Here is a 16,481-nt window from a genome sequence, read left to right as displayed (position 1 = left end):
AAAGGAACAAAGGAGTTACTGAGTCTGTTTGTGCGGCACGAGACGAGCATAAGCTTTCTCTTGCTTCTGGCATTTGCGCGGACAGGCATTTCAGAGGGTAATATTGTCCGATGTACGGGACTAGACAATAAAAACCGGGCAAAATGAATCATCAGCTGAAAACGGCGATCACGAAGGCTTGGTATTTTAAGTGACTTCAGAGCAGAGCTGTAATCTACATATTTGTCACAAAGAATGACCTTTACGGCTCGTTTCTGGATCCTCTCCAAATCATCACTTAAATAATCTATGTGATGAACTTGCGGGCCCCAAACGGGACGCGTATATTCGAGGATGGGTCGAATAAAAGTGTGGTACGCCGTTTTCAGTTGATAGTGTCCGCATAGCATAATGCCCCTTCAGTCATAGAGTTAAGGGGCTCTTTAATTTTTTTCTTGGCCGGCCACGTACCCTCTAAAAATTTTTGCGTACCCTCAAGGGGGTATGTGTACCACAGTTTCAGAACCACTGTTCTATAGGGTAGTTGTACCAACTGTATATAATTGGCAGTATTTGTAACACTTATCAGCCAATTGCTGATCTGAAAACTTTGAAGTGATGATAGATGCCTTCAGGGGGGGGGGCAGTGCTCCCCCTCCCCATCCGGTGAAATAAGAAGGCATCAAAAGCATAAAAATAGGAAAATTTGAAATACAACCGTGTATTTATTGGTGTTGACAAAGCTACTTGTAGCCCTCTCTCTCCTTCACTCCCCCCCCCCACCCCCGAACGTCTCGTAGCAGTGCACAATGCCAGGATTACCAGCATGCTAGGAATGTGTCTTTCAAAATATTGAAGGATTCAATCATTTTGACAGGTTTCCTACCTAATTTAAATACTTGAAGTATTTGTTGCTTTGAAAAAGTATTTGTTACTCTTTTTGGACTTGATGGAATAAGTTTCAAGCCAATTAGTGAAAAATGTCTCTTGGTTGTTTTTTGGGGTGTGTGCTCAAAAACTTTTGTGTTTGTGTGTGTGATCGGGCACTCTTGACCCAGGGGTTTAAGGTTGTAAGTGTCATGGGTGTATGGATTAAGTTTCCGTGCTTTTCGGAAAGAAAGATTCTTTTGGGAAACCAATTATTCTTCATTTTTTTTTTTTTTTTTGTATTGGTTTTATATGTAAAAACTTAAAGTCAGTCAAAGAAAAAACAGTTTTTGAACCCGTTTCTGTGGTTCCATGCCCCAGCCTAGTTTGGTTCTGTATATTAGGGTCCGTTAATATATAGGGGACCCTAAAAATATAAATCTAATAATACACCCCTTAGCCTACAGACTTAATGACAGAAGTATCCATCCGTTTAGATTAACACATTTTTTTTCCTGTTTGCTGGCCCTATTTTCAGGTAAACACTATTTAAGGATAAACTTGAGGAACGTCTAAGGATGCCCTGATTCGATGGATACGAGTGCCCGGGGCAAAAGAAGGCGACATGAGGAGGAGGATTACACTGCAATTATTTTCTAAAAAGATACCTGAAATTTTAAGTTTTCAATCGAATAAGCAACATTCCAACTTTCTACAATCACCAACGTTCCAACTATAAGCAACGTTCCAACTTTCTACAACCACCCCTTCTATACAAAGTGGCAGGGGAAAATATGCTTGGGAGACCCTTTGCTCTTTACTAAATGAACACTGGTGTGTTGACTCTGATATTAAGTGCGCTCGTGTATATTCAATTATTGTAGCTTAATATTCAATGTAAATAGCTGCTATAATAGTCAAGACAATTCATTAATTAACATTACTTGTATATAATTTAGTGTTCAATTTATAACAATATAGGCTATAATAATATTACTTATAAAATAAAGGTGTATGTTATTAGATGTTATAATTAGCCTAACGTATTTTAGAATTTTATTATTGTGTTTGCCTTCAGTTCATCTCGCTAAAACGTCGCTGGACTCTAGTTTTGTCAAATCTCCCCAAGAGGACTCCCTTTCCACGGAAAATCCCCCCCCCAAAAAAAAAAAACTCAAGCGTACCCCCTCCGTCTCGTTTTAATAACGATCGTATTTTTAAACTTAATTGTATTTAAAAATTTCCATCACGGACAATTCCCCCGGAAAATTCCCACCCCGGTGGGACCCCCCTCCCTGCTTGGTGTAACAATACATACAGGATACACGGACATGAATTCTGTTTTATATATACATAACAACTTTGAATTTTATAAACAACTTTGAATTTTATAAGTTTGTTTCAGCTTCATTTTGTGGACGAAGTCAGAGACATTACGTTGGAGGGTCATCGGGCTCCAATATTGTCAGTTTGTCTTGATCCTAGTTCAACATTATTAGCCTCAGCAAGCTGTGACGGAACTTTAAAAGCTTGGGAGGTGGCAAGTGGCAAATGTTTGAGCACAGCATCCGTTTTGCCAGTCAGTAATGATTTCATGAATTCACCCATATTCTGCAGGTACCTGCTTATCTACCAAAACCTACAGTAGGCTAAACTATTAAGCTATTTCTTGATAGGAGTCTAATTTCTGTTTGGCTACTTGATTTCAAGTTCACCTAATGAGGAAGTGTCTTCATATTGCTGTATATAATTGATTTTGTTCTCTATTTTGGATCAGAACTAAAAAATTCGCTTCTCCAGCCGATTTAATATTTAAAAAGCTGTAATACAAAAAGCAAATACGTATTATACATACCAAATGTAAAAAGAAAGGTTACTTTCCTATAATACCGCGGTAAAAGGTGTACTTTAATTTCATTATTTTTCATTTGTGAGATATATTTGTAAGCCAATCAAGTTATTTCTTACTCCTAGAGTTCTTATTCTTAGAGAAATAAAGAAACCTGGTTTTAACAGTTGTGTGAATCTTTAAGCAAGCGAAAAGGATGAACAGTTAAGTTTCACCTTATGGTTCACCGACAGGAAACTCTGAGCTAGTATAAAAAAGGCAAAGCTAAGAGTATTTGATTGGCTCAGTAGAAATGTAGAAATGTGAAAAGAAACCAATGAAATTAAAACAATTTTTTTACACAGAAGTAAAGGACTGTGTGCTCTCTTTCCCTTTTGCTTCATAATCTACATAGTGGGTGATTGGCTCAAAAGAAATGTCGCGTCAGAAAAAATAAGCCAATGTAATTAGCCCAAATACAATGGAACTGGTGGTATTTAATTGTCTTGAAAAGAAAATAACATCAGAAAACTAAGCCAGTGGAATTATTCGTAAATTACGCTTATATGTGCTTTTAGAAACAAAACAAGTAAAAAACATTTTTTAAAAGTAAACTCTTTGTTTATAAACTCTTATGTTTCTTTGTTTGTAAACTCTTATGTCGCTACTTAATTTTAGAAATCTAAATTTTTATATTTGTTTATATTTTATCGTATTATTTGAAACATTTTGTTCTGTTCTTACGTGTTTTTAAGTCTCTTCAAATACTTCAAAATAAATCGATGACTGTTCTTTTTCATATTGATATTGATTATATCAGTTGATATATCATATTGATATTTGATTTTGACTTCTCTTTACTCCCCTATAATCTTTACTTTTCTTTACTCCCCTATAATCACGTTTGATTATATTATATTGATATTGATATATCATATTGATTATAATTCATCAATTAAACACCTTTACGGAGCTAACAGGATTTCTACTTTGGATTTACTACATTTTATTTATGATTTCTAATAATTACCATAATTATGGGTGTCTTGTCTTTGAATTTTTTCTGGGATATTCCCAACTAATTCCTGTCACAATGATTGCGCGACAACTTAGACGTTTCTTGTGCAATTGGTCGAACATCAAGAGCATTTTTCAGTGTTAGTCAATGCTGGACCAAAAATCTGGAACTCTACTCCACCTAAGATTCTGGAGCATTCTAATAAACGATTGTTTCAGAGGCTGGTGAAAGATTATCTGAATTTTAAATCTGTAGCGGAGTAGTTCAACAATTTATATACACATTTATATAGACAACTAATTCTGTTTATACATATTTCTATATATATATATATATATATATATATATATATATATATATATATATATATATATAGAAATATATAAAACAAGGGACAGTGAGAATCTATATATATAAGCCTGCCGCGTGCCGGTTTCTATATATATATATATATATATATATATATATATATATATATATATATATATATATATATATATATATATATATATATATATATATATATATATTTATATAGAAACCGGCACGCGGCAGGCTTATATATATAGATTCTCACTGTCCCTTGTTTTCTAAACGCAGACAATATGAGCCATTTCCTCAGGTCATGATGTCCAAATGGACCTTAAATTAGAGGATTTCCATATAAATTAGAAAGATTTACATTTCCCAGCTCGAGACTGTACTTTGCAAATGCTTCGTGTTCAGGATCGACCCGCATATTTTTCTCAAAGGAAACATGTTTGAAATTCTTCCAAAGATGACTTTTTTTCTCATTGATAAATCGAGTGTTTCGCAGCGGTTGCTTCAGGGTTGAACTGGTAAACACTGTCGGAAATAACCTCCAGCAACTAAAATTTTTCCACCAAATAGTAGGTTTGGATTTGCAATGGACTGCAAGAACTGATCCATATTTTGTAAGCCATACTTGGGAAGCATGGGTGCTTCGTTAAGTAGGAAAAAATCTGCTTGAGGTAATTCTAAACCTTTGCTTGAACCAGGTCTTATACACGAAACAGAATCTGAAGAAAGTGGAACTTTCAAGCCGAAGGTCTTGTTGTTAATCCAAATGGCAATGATGTTGCTTCTATTCCTGTATAAGCCATACGTTGTACTTTGTAATTTTTTCCACGCACAATGTGATACAAGATCTTATAAACAAATGTTTTACCAGTACCACCTGGTTCATCTATGAAAAAACATTTTTGCCCAAAATAATTAGGATTATTGACAGCCAGTAAAATATTGTCAAAAATTTCAAGCTGTTTTCCTTGCGGAAACCGATACATACTATCTCCAGCAACAGCTGACTCACTAGAATTTGGAAATTCCAAGCTTTGGTCATTTTCATAGGTCTCAATGTTGACCATGCCGTATCGTTTCACCCAAAAATCTCGACCTTCTATTGCCATCGTGTTTAACTTCGATGCAATAATACGAAAAGCACGCTTTACTGCTAATTCTTTAGATAAATTATTTCGTCTTGCAGGCAAAATAAAATCCTCTGCTAACTGATTTTCGAATCTTTCCCAAAGAGCTTTTGGATCTACAGGATTATTAAAAACAAGAATTTGTGTGAAGACTATTCGCATTACAGAAGGCATTTTGGACAGTGCCGATTCTTCTAGGGCGTTGAACCACTGTTTCTCGTCGAATTCAAGGCCATGAGCCAGGCATGCTTTTTTGTATGTGGAATATACAACGTTATCAACTGTTTTAAGATCTTCAAAATTTGTTGCATTCTTCACACGATACAAAAGTACTCGAGATAGAACCACTCGGGAAATGCTGCAAAATTTACATTGTGAATTCGTCCAATGACGCGTAATCTATGGATTCTTTGTTCCCATGCACTGGTATTGCCATCCCATTTATAATGTTCGGGCATTTCCCAATAATAGAGAGGTTCCTTATTTTTCGCTTGTTGCAGCGCCTTGTAGAGTTGAAAAAACGCTTCCAACATTGAGCCTTGTTGTCCAATATCTACCAAATCTTCTCGGGCTCAGACGTTATTTTGCATCAGATAACTTCGTGGCAAGAGAACATTTAAACGATGAACGACATGGCTCTTTTTCTGGATATCGTAACTAAATAGTCGCCAACATGCTTCAGTGAGTGTAATGCAGCGTCCTTCTACATAGGTTTCTGCTACATTGTAAACCATGCACTGTTTATTTTCGACAATCTTTATTGAAGCAAAATCATTTCCCTGGTAGGTGTATCTATATAAATACTTCACTGGACCTATATTTCCTACATATTCGACATTTATATGATTCTAGTACTTTTTAAGTATATGAGGTTTATATGTGGCAACATGACGACTGTCACGAGTAATTCGGCGATTATTAGGATCTTTTCGATAAACAGCATGGTCATAAAATTCTTCTATTCATTTCGTCTAATTTGGAATAATAACGACGTCGATACTTTGGTTTTTCAGTGTCCGCTAGAAATGTGACTGAATTGTATTGCTTTAGAAAACCGAAGCGGCACTGGATCTGGAAATCAACTACGCTAAACAAAATGCCTATCTAAAAATTTTGATTGGATGTGTTTGGGGGAATTATTGGCGTGGGGGGAGGCTAGTTGCCCTCCAATCATTTTCGACTATTAAAAAGGGCACTAGAACTCTCGATTTTGCAATCGAATGAGCCCCCTTTGAAGTTTCTAAGACGACCCCTTCCATATGAATTGTCTCTGGGAAAAAAAATAATAATAAAAAGTAAATAATAAAACATTGGAGCCGTATGGCCTTTACTATAGGCACCGCTACAGTGTTGCCTCTGATGAAACTTCAAGTTTTAAAAAATTCGTTATCGATAGTTTGTAGTTTTACTGACGAAACTTCAGTTTAAAAAAAAATCGATCATCGGTAGGGTCAACCCTAGAACCAATTTATGTATCTCTTTTTCGGAACTTGGTCTAAAATTAATTGGTTAATTAATACCAAATGTCTTGGTTTAAATTTAATACATACAAATTTCTTATCTACCAAGAAAAATTTAAAAACGTGCAAATAAGTTGTAAACTTCCTTTTAGTGACAAAACTTCAATTAAAAAAAAAAAATATATTATCAGTAGGGTAAAACCTAGGACCAATTTATGCATCTCTTTTTGAACTTGGCCTAAAATCGTTGGGAAATTAAGACCATATATCTTAATTTAAAATAAACGCACGCAAGTATTGTATTTACCAAGGAAACGGTATATACAAATATGCTAAGATATGTTACTACATAACTGAGTCCAGAATGTATACAAAATGTGCAAATAAGTTGCAAACTTCATTTTAGTGACGAAAATCCAATTCTCAAAAAAATTGATCATCGGTAGGGTCAAACCTAGGACCAATTTATATATCTCTTTTTCGAACTTGGTCTAAAATTGAATGGCAATTAGGACCAAATATCTTAGTCTAAATTTAATACACATTAGTTTGTATGAACAAGTTTTTGTTTTGCCATTATCTTATGGAAAAAATTTACCCGTTTTGAATATTTTCATTTTGTTTTCATTATTCCCTGTTCTTTATGGTGCTCGTGTATGTTGTAGATACGTTGTATATTGTACGTCAATACATGGGTATGACCTTTCTCTTTCAGGCTTGACTGAGCAAAAGATTGGACTTTATTACGTCAATGTCTATGAGTCTCAATATTACGTTATTACATCTATATTACATAAATACGTCGATGTTTGGGTATAACGTTGATTCACCTTTCTGTTTCAGGCTTGACTGGACTAAAGATAGGATTTTATTACGTCTGGGTATTGGTGTTTATAGAATTCCTTGTTCTTGTGGCTGTTTTTATGCTGGTAGAACCCAACAGCAATTGGGGGAGAGGTTATCTGAACATAGGTTGTCAATCGACAAGGCCATGAGGTTGCGCCAAAGGCCTGACATTTTTGATTCCGCCTTGGCGAAACATGTGTATGAGAGTCCACACCATTTCATTTTGTTTGACGAAACCTCCATTGTTGCCCCCGTTAAAGGTCTCACGCAAGTTTTCAGGGAGGAAGCTGAAATAAAGAAGCACATTCAACTAAAGGTCGCCCTCAATTGAGACACTGGAAAAACTTTTCTAAGTCCCATTTATGATGAAATTATTAATTCTGATCGTTTTTACATACATCCACAAAATTATATTTTGCAATCAAACAGATTCTCCGATAATAATCAAACTGGAAAGCGATTAGCTTTTAAGAGTGCTTTACGTAAAATTAAATTGTGAAATACCATTTAGACTTATGTTTTTTATTCATTTACCCTTTCACCGTTACTAAGAAAGGGTCATCCAATTTTAGTTTGGTGTTTTTATTTTAAGGTTTGGTTTTTATATTTTTATCAGTTTTATTCTGCACTGAGGACGGTCAAGCGGAGGTCTTGGCCGAAATATTTGCATAATTTTTAAAAATTTTTTCACTGGCTGTTAATTGTCTCGTTTTCTTCCTTTCTTCGCGATTTTATGTCTTGTCAATATTTAGGCGTCATTACGTCAGTATTACGGTATTATGTCTATGTTATGTCAATGTTTAGGTATAACGTTAATTTATCTCTCTCTTTTAGGCTTGACTGGTCTAAAGATGGGACTTTATTAGCCGTACCAACCATGAAATCTGTCTTAGTTTATGAAACAACAAACCAAGTAAATCCGTTTGAGTCATCAAATTCTTTTGCCTTCAAAAATTGGAAGGGCCTTCCATCTATAGTAAAATTCAGTCCTGGCGGTTCATATATTGCCTGCGCTACTAACCACGGTGAATTTGTCATTTTTTCTTTAGACGGCTCTTCCGAGTTTTATTGTCAGACAAGTAAAAAGCTGAAGATATGTGGATTCATTTGGGGGACAGATGAAAAGGAATTAATATATACTGATATTAAGGGGAATTTGGGGTCTGTTGAAGTTGTTTTTGGAAGCCTGAAAGTAGTAGAAGAAAACAAGAGCTTGCCTATAACTCCTGCGCGAAAGCCAATGGTTGCTGATGATGATGATGATGATGGTGCAATTTCAATATCTAAATTGAAAGCAGAAGTAGGATTTTCAATGACTGAAGATGGTGACACATTCACAGGTTTTTTTTTACTTCTTTTTTATTTCTTTTCTCGAAAGACTAATCATGTTTTATGATTGATGGAATATGTCTTTGTAAGTTGGACACGACGGGTTTTCTTGTGAATTATACAGGGTGGCGCATATGTTACTTTAGAATTTTTTTTTTGCCAATGATTGTACTTAATCAATTATTTTTTGTTACAACGTTTAACTATCGGAATATTATTTTGTTTTATGCATGAAAAATATGGATGTGCTTTGGTCATCCTCAATGCTAGGCCGCATATTTTCAGGCGTACATACTGAACGGTCTCATCCAGGTTGAGACCTATCACCAAAGGAAGCAAGTTCTTGAAAACGCTTCTCCAGGTCAATTATTTTAGGCTTATTAGGGGGGGGGGGCTAACATTGAAAGTGTGCAATTAAAATCTCTACGTTCCAATAATTGAGCATTTTTCAAAATAAAATTCGATTATCCTGACCCTTTCTTCGGTTGTGAAATGATTCTTATTCAAATTTCCAATGATTTAACTTTATAATCAGCAAAAGGAAAATTAATTCATTGAAAAAAGGGTATTTCATTTTAAAATCGTAAAGTGACTTGTGCCATACCATGTACATTAGTGCAGATAAAAGCCTTAATTTCCCTGGTAATTGCTGAAGCTTAATTGTACTTGCACATAACCAAGCCATTTACATCTCTCTATTATTCAACTGAGTCTCTATAATTCTGCAGTTATATTGCACTGCCACGCAGCTTCTCACCATGTAATTTGCCACTGTGTATGCCTATCTTTCCATACCTTGCCTTGTTAGGGAGGAGTGATGTAAAGAGTTCAGCTTTTGGACCTAATGTAAGGGTTGTCATCTCTTTCTCCTCTTGTTACAGTTTTAGAACTATCCTCAAAGTCATGTTTGCTGTGTTTGAAATAAAAAGCTAAATATTTTTTTGTGATTTGAACTAAACTTTTTGACGATTTATCAGTTTGAGTAGTATATTTACTTTGTGCAGAGAATATACAGAATATATCCTAGTTGCTCCTTATGCACTTCTTAAAATAATCTCAGGCTAGTCCTGGCCTTGCCCCAGTTCTCAGTCAAAGACTATTCTTTTAGCAATTTATCTGGGGCCAAGCAAAAAGTAGATCGTCCCTGTTGCCCCAGTTCTCAGCCAAAGACTTCTTTTAGCCATTCGTCTGGGGCCAAACGAAAAGCAGATCGTCCCTGTTGCCCCAGTTTTTAGCCAAAAACTTTTTTTTAGCCATTCATCTGGGGCCAAACGAAAAGCAGTTTGTCCCTGTTGCCCCATTTCTCAGCCAAAGACTGTTCTTTTAGCCATTCATCTGATGCCAAACGAAAAGCAGATCGTCCCTGTTGCCTCGGTTCTTAGCCAAAGACTGTTCTTTTAGTCATTCATCCGGGGCCAAACGAAAATCAGATCGTCCCTGTTGCCCCGGTTCTCAGCCTAAGACTGTTCTTTTAGCCAGTCATCTGGGGCCAAACGAAAAGTAGATCGTCCCTCTTGCCCCAGTTTTCAGCCAAAGACTTCTTTTAGCCATTCATCTGGGGCGAAATGAAAAGCAGATCGTCCCTCTTGCCCCAGTTTTCAGCCAAAGACTTCTTGTAGCCATTCATCTGGGGCCAAACGAAAAGCAGATCGTCCCTGTTGCCCAGGTTCTCAGGCAAAGACTGTTGTCTTAGCCATTCATCTGGGGCCAAACGAAAAGCAGATCGTCCCTGTTGCCCCAGTTCTCAGCTAAAGACTGTTCTTTTAGCCATTCATCTGGGGCCTAACGAAAAGTAGATTGTCCCTGTTGTCCTGGTTCTCCACCAAAGACTGTTCTTTTAGCCATTCATCTGGGGCCAAACAAAAAGCAGATCGTCCCTGTTGCCCCAGTTCTCAGCCCTCCGGCTCGTCAGTTTTTTTCTGATGATGTAGTTTAATTTTTGCCTCTCGCATCTTTTACCTTTCCAAGCTTTCGTACACAAGCAAGCAGCATGCATGAAAGCATCTGAGTCAGTTCCTTGTTTTGGATCAGAAGGAAGGCACTGGTCCCTTTCCTTTTCTTATGCCTTATTCATAGATTTATCGTATTTAGATTATTAGGCAATACCACACTGTTTCCTGTTTAATATTATCGTTTTTAAATGAGATGATCTCTGTACCAATTTGAGCTGAAGATCACAAATCACATCAGCATTAATTGTGTATTTACACATAACGGGAATCTATCCAGATTTAGCAATCTGTGCGGAGATTCCGTCAGTTTTCGTGCTTGAAAAACTCTAGCTTTCCGCAAAGATTTGGTAAAATCAGAACAGATTCTTGGCATGGTTTTTAAATGAGTAAAACCATGACTATGAATCATCAAAAACTTCATGATGTTATTGCATTGGTTCAAGGCTACCCCAGCTTGTGTGGTACTGCTCACCCAGGCTATAAGAAAACTAAGAAAAATGGTGTCATTTGGCTTTCTATTGTTCAAGAGCTTTCAGTGGAGGATCAAGCCGATGCATTTATTTCAAAATTGTGCCTTAAAACGTAGCGTTTTCTAAAAGATAAGCGTTTGAAAAATAACGATAAGCATTTAAAGATAAATTATATCTTTAAATAACGATAGACGATAACCGTTTAAAGATAAAGCGTTCTAAAGATAAGCGTTTAACGCTAAGCGTTCTAAAAGATAAACCATCGTTATCGTTAAATAACGATAAGTGTTTAAAGATAAAGTGTTCCAAAAACAAGCATTTAACGATAAGTGTTTTAAAAGATAAACGATGAAAACGTAGCGTTTTCATCGTTCGAAAAGATACGGACGGATGCGGTGGGAAAAATCCACCGAAGATGTGGTTTTTTTATTAGAGAAATTAAAATCAAAACAAAATAATAAAACTAAATTTGACTTTAAAAATTTTAAAAATTTGTAAAATTTTAAAAATTTAGGAACAATTAGACCATTAACCATTCTGGTTCATTTGCACTTTCTATGGCTATAATGAAAGAAAGGTGAATATGGCTTGGTCACGCCTTACAGATAAAGGACGACATATTGCCAAGAGTCGTCCTTTCTGGCCATCCATCTACGGCTAAACGAAAAGCAAGTCGTTCTCGTATGGGGTGAGGAGAGGTCATAAGAAAGGATTTAAAGGAAATTGGAAGTTCTTGGGAGGCGGTAAAGAATTGAATAGATGGAGATGGAGGAGGAGCGTGCACAGCTGTGTTGGCCTCAGGGGACTTGGTGCTGCAGTGCGTTGTTAATAGTAGTAGTAGTAGTCCAACCACTAACAAATGATAAGTTAACCTAAATAGTGGGATAAGAAAATAAATAATTAGTATAAATAATTTATTATAAGCAAATAAATATCATTATTAATAATTAAAATAAAAAATTAACTATAAATAGTATTAATTACATAAATAATAAAAAATTGAATGTAAAAAAAGTTTTATATATATAAGGTTTTGTTAATGCTTAAGTTATCTTAGCATTAAGCTTAGATGGCTAGGGAGCGTTCTGCGGATGAACGATGACAGATTGCCGAAGATTGTCCTTTTCGGCCCTCCTTCTAGGGCTAATCAGAAAGCAGGTCGTCCGCAGTTGGGGTGGGAGGATGTCACGAAGATAGATTTAAGAGAAATGAGAACTTCCTGATAGAGTGTAAAGAGGGAGGCTTTGAAAAGATCAGGATGAAGGAGAAGGGTGTGTGGCTGTATTGGCCTCAGGCGGCTTGGTGCTGCGGTGAGTAGTTTTAGTAGTTGAGTCAGACAACACCGTTTTAGTCTTAAATCTGCGTTGTCACGATAAAAGAAAGAGAGATCACAGCCCTATACTTCCATATCAAGTGGTTTTATTCCATTGGTTTATTTTTTGGAGACGGCCTTGTCTTCTTAAAACCTAATTGGTTTAACTATCATACTAATTTTGGAGTCTACATGAAATAAATCTGTTTTGAACAAGGAATATATGTTATTCAAAACATGATTACCTCTTATGTGTTAAATGAGCCCTCTCCCAACATTCAACGACCACGGGTTCGGCACGAGTACCCCTGGTGAAAAAAGGAGACATGTAACTTGTTCGCATGCGAAAAGGGGATTTTCTTTTTTTCTCAAAGGGGGGGGGGGGGCTATAATTCTCCCATATGGGTTTTTTTTTCGTTATTGTGGTTTCAGTTTCCGATGGTACAGTCTTTCTTTTCAGTTCGGCACGATTTTTGAAGTATTTTGGTAGGGCCGTATTCAGGGAAGGGGTTACCTGATTTGAACCTTTCCCCCTCCGACATTTTTGTCTAACAGGCTTTTTGCCTTGATAGAATTCAACCCCCTCCCCTCCAGAATAATCTCCGTTAAGGGCCGAACAAAGAGGCAATATGTTGAAACAGGCTGAAAGCACATGCTTTAATGTCTCCATAGTATTTAGTATTAATCGATACTTTATTGGTGTGTTTAGGATAAAATGTACTAATGCACTAACTATATACGTGCATTAACTATAAAATGTAGCAGTTAAATGCCGTCTGACTCTAAAGGATCTTCGTTTGTTAAGAGTTCTTAAGGGTCTTTGCTCTAAATGTTGTGCAAGGGCTTCGGCTCTAAAGGATCTTTGTTTGTTAAGAGCTCTTAAGGGTCTTTGGCTCTAGATGATGTACAAGGGCTTCGGCTCTAAAGGATCTTTATTTGTTAAGAGCTCTTAAGGGTCTTTGGCTCTAGATGATGTAAAAGGGCTTTGGCTCTAAATGATCTTTATTTGTTAAGAGCTCTTAAGGGTCTTTGGCTCTAAATGATGTAAAAGGGCTTTGGCTCTAGATGATGTACAAGGGCTTCGGCTCTAAAGGATCTTTGTTTGTTAAGAGCTCTTAAGGGTCTTTGGCTCTAAATGATGTACAGGGGCTTTGGCTCTAAAGGATCTTTGTTAAGAGTCTTTGACTCTAAATGATGTACAAGGGCTTTGGCTCTAAAGGATCTTTGTTAAGAGCTCTTAAGGGCCTTTGGCTCTAAATGATGTACAAGGGCTTTGGCTCTAAAGGATCTGTTTGTTAAGAGCTCTTAAGGGTCTTTGGCTCTAAATGATGTACAAAGGCTTTGGCTCTAAACACCTTTTTTTTTTTCATTCCAGGAAAAAGAATGGCATCATCAAGGAACGAAGTTGATGTTGATGATATTTTGGCTATGGTAAACGAGGACGAAATTGAGACTGAGTCAATAGTTTCAGTGAAACGAGAAGTTAGTAAAACATCGTTGCCAGAGAAATCGATCCAAGCGCCATTTCAACCTGGCTCAACTCCTGTTCACCTAAACGACCGTTACATGATTTACAACTATATTGGTTATGTCCGGTCACAGGAATTCGAAGACTCGATCATTGACATAGCGTTTCACGATGTGACAGTCCACCATAATATTCACATGTCTAATACTTATGGACACATAATGGCAGACTTGAGTGAACAGTGTTGTATTCTGGGTGCTGAAAGGTCTGGGGAAACCCCGGGAAAAGTTGTTGTGCTGCAGTTAAATTCTTGGGATCAGCATCAGGAGTGGAGTGTTGATTTTGTTGATGAAGAACCGGTTTGTGTTGCTACAGGAGATAATTTTGCTGCTGTTGCTACGGATACAAACTTGATTAGACTTTTTACGGTGACTGGTGTGCAAAGAGGTTTACTTACAGCTCCAGGTCGCGTCGTCTGTGCAAGTGCAAGAGGAAATAAATTGTTTATTGTTTTTCATATGGCGCTAGGAGTTAAAGATGACTCAGCTTTGGGCTTTTGTATTGGTGAAATTCCGTATAATTTCGTACCTCCATTTTGGTGTGAAACCCCTCAACCACTGCCATTAAAGCCAGAGTCAGTTTTACAGTGGATAGGTTTTAGTGATGACGGTAATCCAGTTATAATGGACTCCACAGGAGTTGTGAATATCCTTTATAGAAACTCTTGGATTCCTATTTTTGAAACTCGAAGAAAACTATCAAACAAAGGTGATAACTATTTTATTGTTGGTATTAGTGAAAGGGAACAGAACATAAGAGCTATACTCTGCAAAGGCAGCAGATATCCTGCTGCACATATCACTCCAGTTGTGCAGCTCATCAGTTGGCAAATGCCATTGTGTGACATGGATACTGACAAAGGGGTGCAAGAAGAGGCTTTATTGCGATGGTCACTTGTGGAGCAACTTGTTCCACAAGACTGCAGAGAAGCAACTGAAGCAGTGAAGAAAATTCGAGAAGGCTTGATGAAATTGTTTGCCCTTTCAACTGCTGCTGATAGAGATACGAGAGCGTATTCTGTGGCATCTCTGATGAACACGGCGCATCAAGTGCAGCTTGCGGCCAAATATGCGTTACGAACACAACATCGAAAGTTAGCAGATAAACTCCATCAACTTGCTAATCAAAAATTAGATGAAGAAGCGCATGCTGACTTGGAAAGTTTAACAACTGAACAAGAGTCTAGTATCTCTGAAGATGTTACTCCTGTCAGAAGATCAATAGCTGAAAATCCTCTACTTAAAGCTAAGTCGATAGAGGAAACCCCGTCAACCGTTCCCTCTTTAATGACCCCTTTAAGCTTGGGGAAAAAGAACCCATTTGCTAAAAAGCAAGAAAAAACTGTTGAACCCAGCATGAACTTACTAGATACTTTAACTGTAAAGCAAAATAAGCCCAAAGAGTTTGGAACTTTGCCAACAGAGTTACAAACATCAAAAAAGACGCAAAAGCCAAAGCAGATGACACTGAAAGATCGTTTTTTGGATAAATCTAAAACAAACGGTACAGAAACAGTAACAATGGAGCAAACGATAAACGTGGAAAGTGGGAACAGTGAAGTAGCAACCGAAACGATTAAAAATGGAGAAGGAAATGCTGAGCAACCGAAACTTAGTGGATTTGCACTATTTTTGAACGAGAATCGGGCTTCACTAATGGAAGAACTTCCAGACTCCCTTGAAGAAGAAATAACAAAAGTTGCCGTTCAGAGATTCCGTAAATTACCTTCCGAAGAAAAGGCAAAATATTTAAACACCAATAAGAAACGAAAAACGCTAGAATCAGATGATTGCAGTGATCAAAAACGTACAAAAGGGTTTAGTGGCTTAAAATCATTTGCTCGAGAAGATGAAGATTGAGGAAAAATATCTCGATTTGTATAATAGTTGATTGTCCCTGCTAATAAAAGTCGTCAATTTTTTCTTCTGCCTTGTAGAAATTAAATCGATGTGTCGAGAAGTCAAATTTTCAAATAATTCAGACATTACAGTTACGAACCGCAGACTTTGTGCTGACTCTTGACCTTTGGACTGCCCTTGAACTTATTTTTTTTTTCATTTGTTCTTCTTTTTTTTCAGTTCTCCCTTTTTTATTTCCTTTTATTTACTAATTTGTATATTTAGTGAAGCGAGTGATTACTTCATCAATAAAAATCCTTAATTCTAGATTATTTGAATTGAATGACTTCTCTGTCGTGTATTATTTAGGGAATGAGGCCGATAACTGTGTTACTTGTATTGAACCAGCAAGGACGCAAGAACTCACTTGATGGTATTGGTTGCATATGCCTTAAATTACCAAACTAAGTTGCCTGCACAGAAATTGAATAAAAGGCAGGAAATTTAAAACTTTAGAATTTTGCGGGTACTTTCGAATACTTTCAAATAGGTTAAATACTTTGAGACTTCACAACTTACGATACTAGGTACTTGATAGAAGATAGA

The 16,481-nt window shown here is 36.7% G+C and overlaps 1 protein-coding gene across 1 annotated transcript in view; it reads left to right on the top strand.

Annotated features, from left to right (window-relative positions):
• Ctf4 (Chromosome transmission fidelity 4) overlaps positions 1-16,196 on the top strand; it is a 39,534-nt gene extending 23,338 nt beyond the window's left edge. The window contains exons 3-5 of the mRNA XM_089103767.1: positions 2,252-2,463; positions 8,281-8,786; positions 13,885-16,196. Coding sequence (XP_088959893.1) covers positions 2,252-2,463; positions 8,281-8,786; positions 13,885-15,896 — 2,730 coding nt within the window. The 3' untranslated portion in view covers positions 15,897-16,196. The remainder of the gene's footprint in view (positions 1-2,251; positions 2,464-8,280; positions 8,787-13,884) is intronic.
• Positions 16,197-16,481: the final 285 nt, after the last annotated feature.

Source organism: Artemia sp. Qi Xiang Cuo, chromosome 17 (assembly GCF_049724085.1).
Source record: "Artemia sp. Qi Xiang Cuo chromosome 17, ASM4972408v1, whole genome shotgun sequence".
Taxonomy (NCBI): Eukaryota; Metazoa; Arthropoda; class Branchiopoda; order Anostraca; family Artemiidae; genus Artemia; species Artemia sp. Qi Xiang Cuo.
Note: the sequence above shows the minus strand (reverse complement) of the source record. Positions and strands in the feature narration are given on the sequence as shown.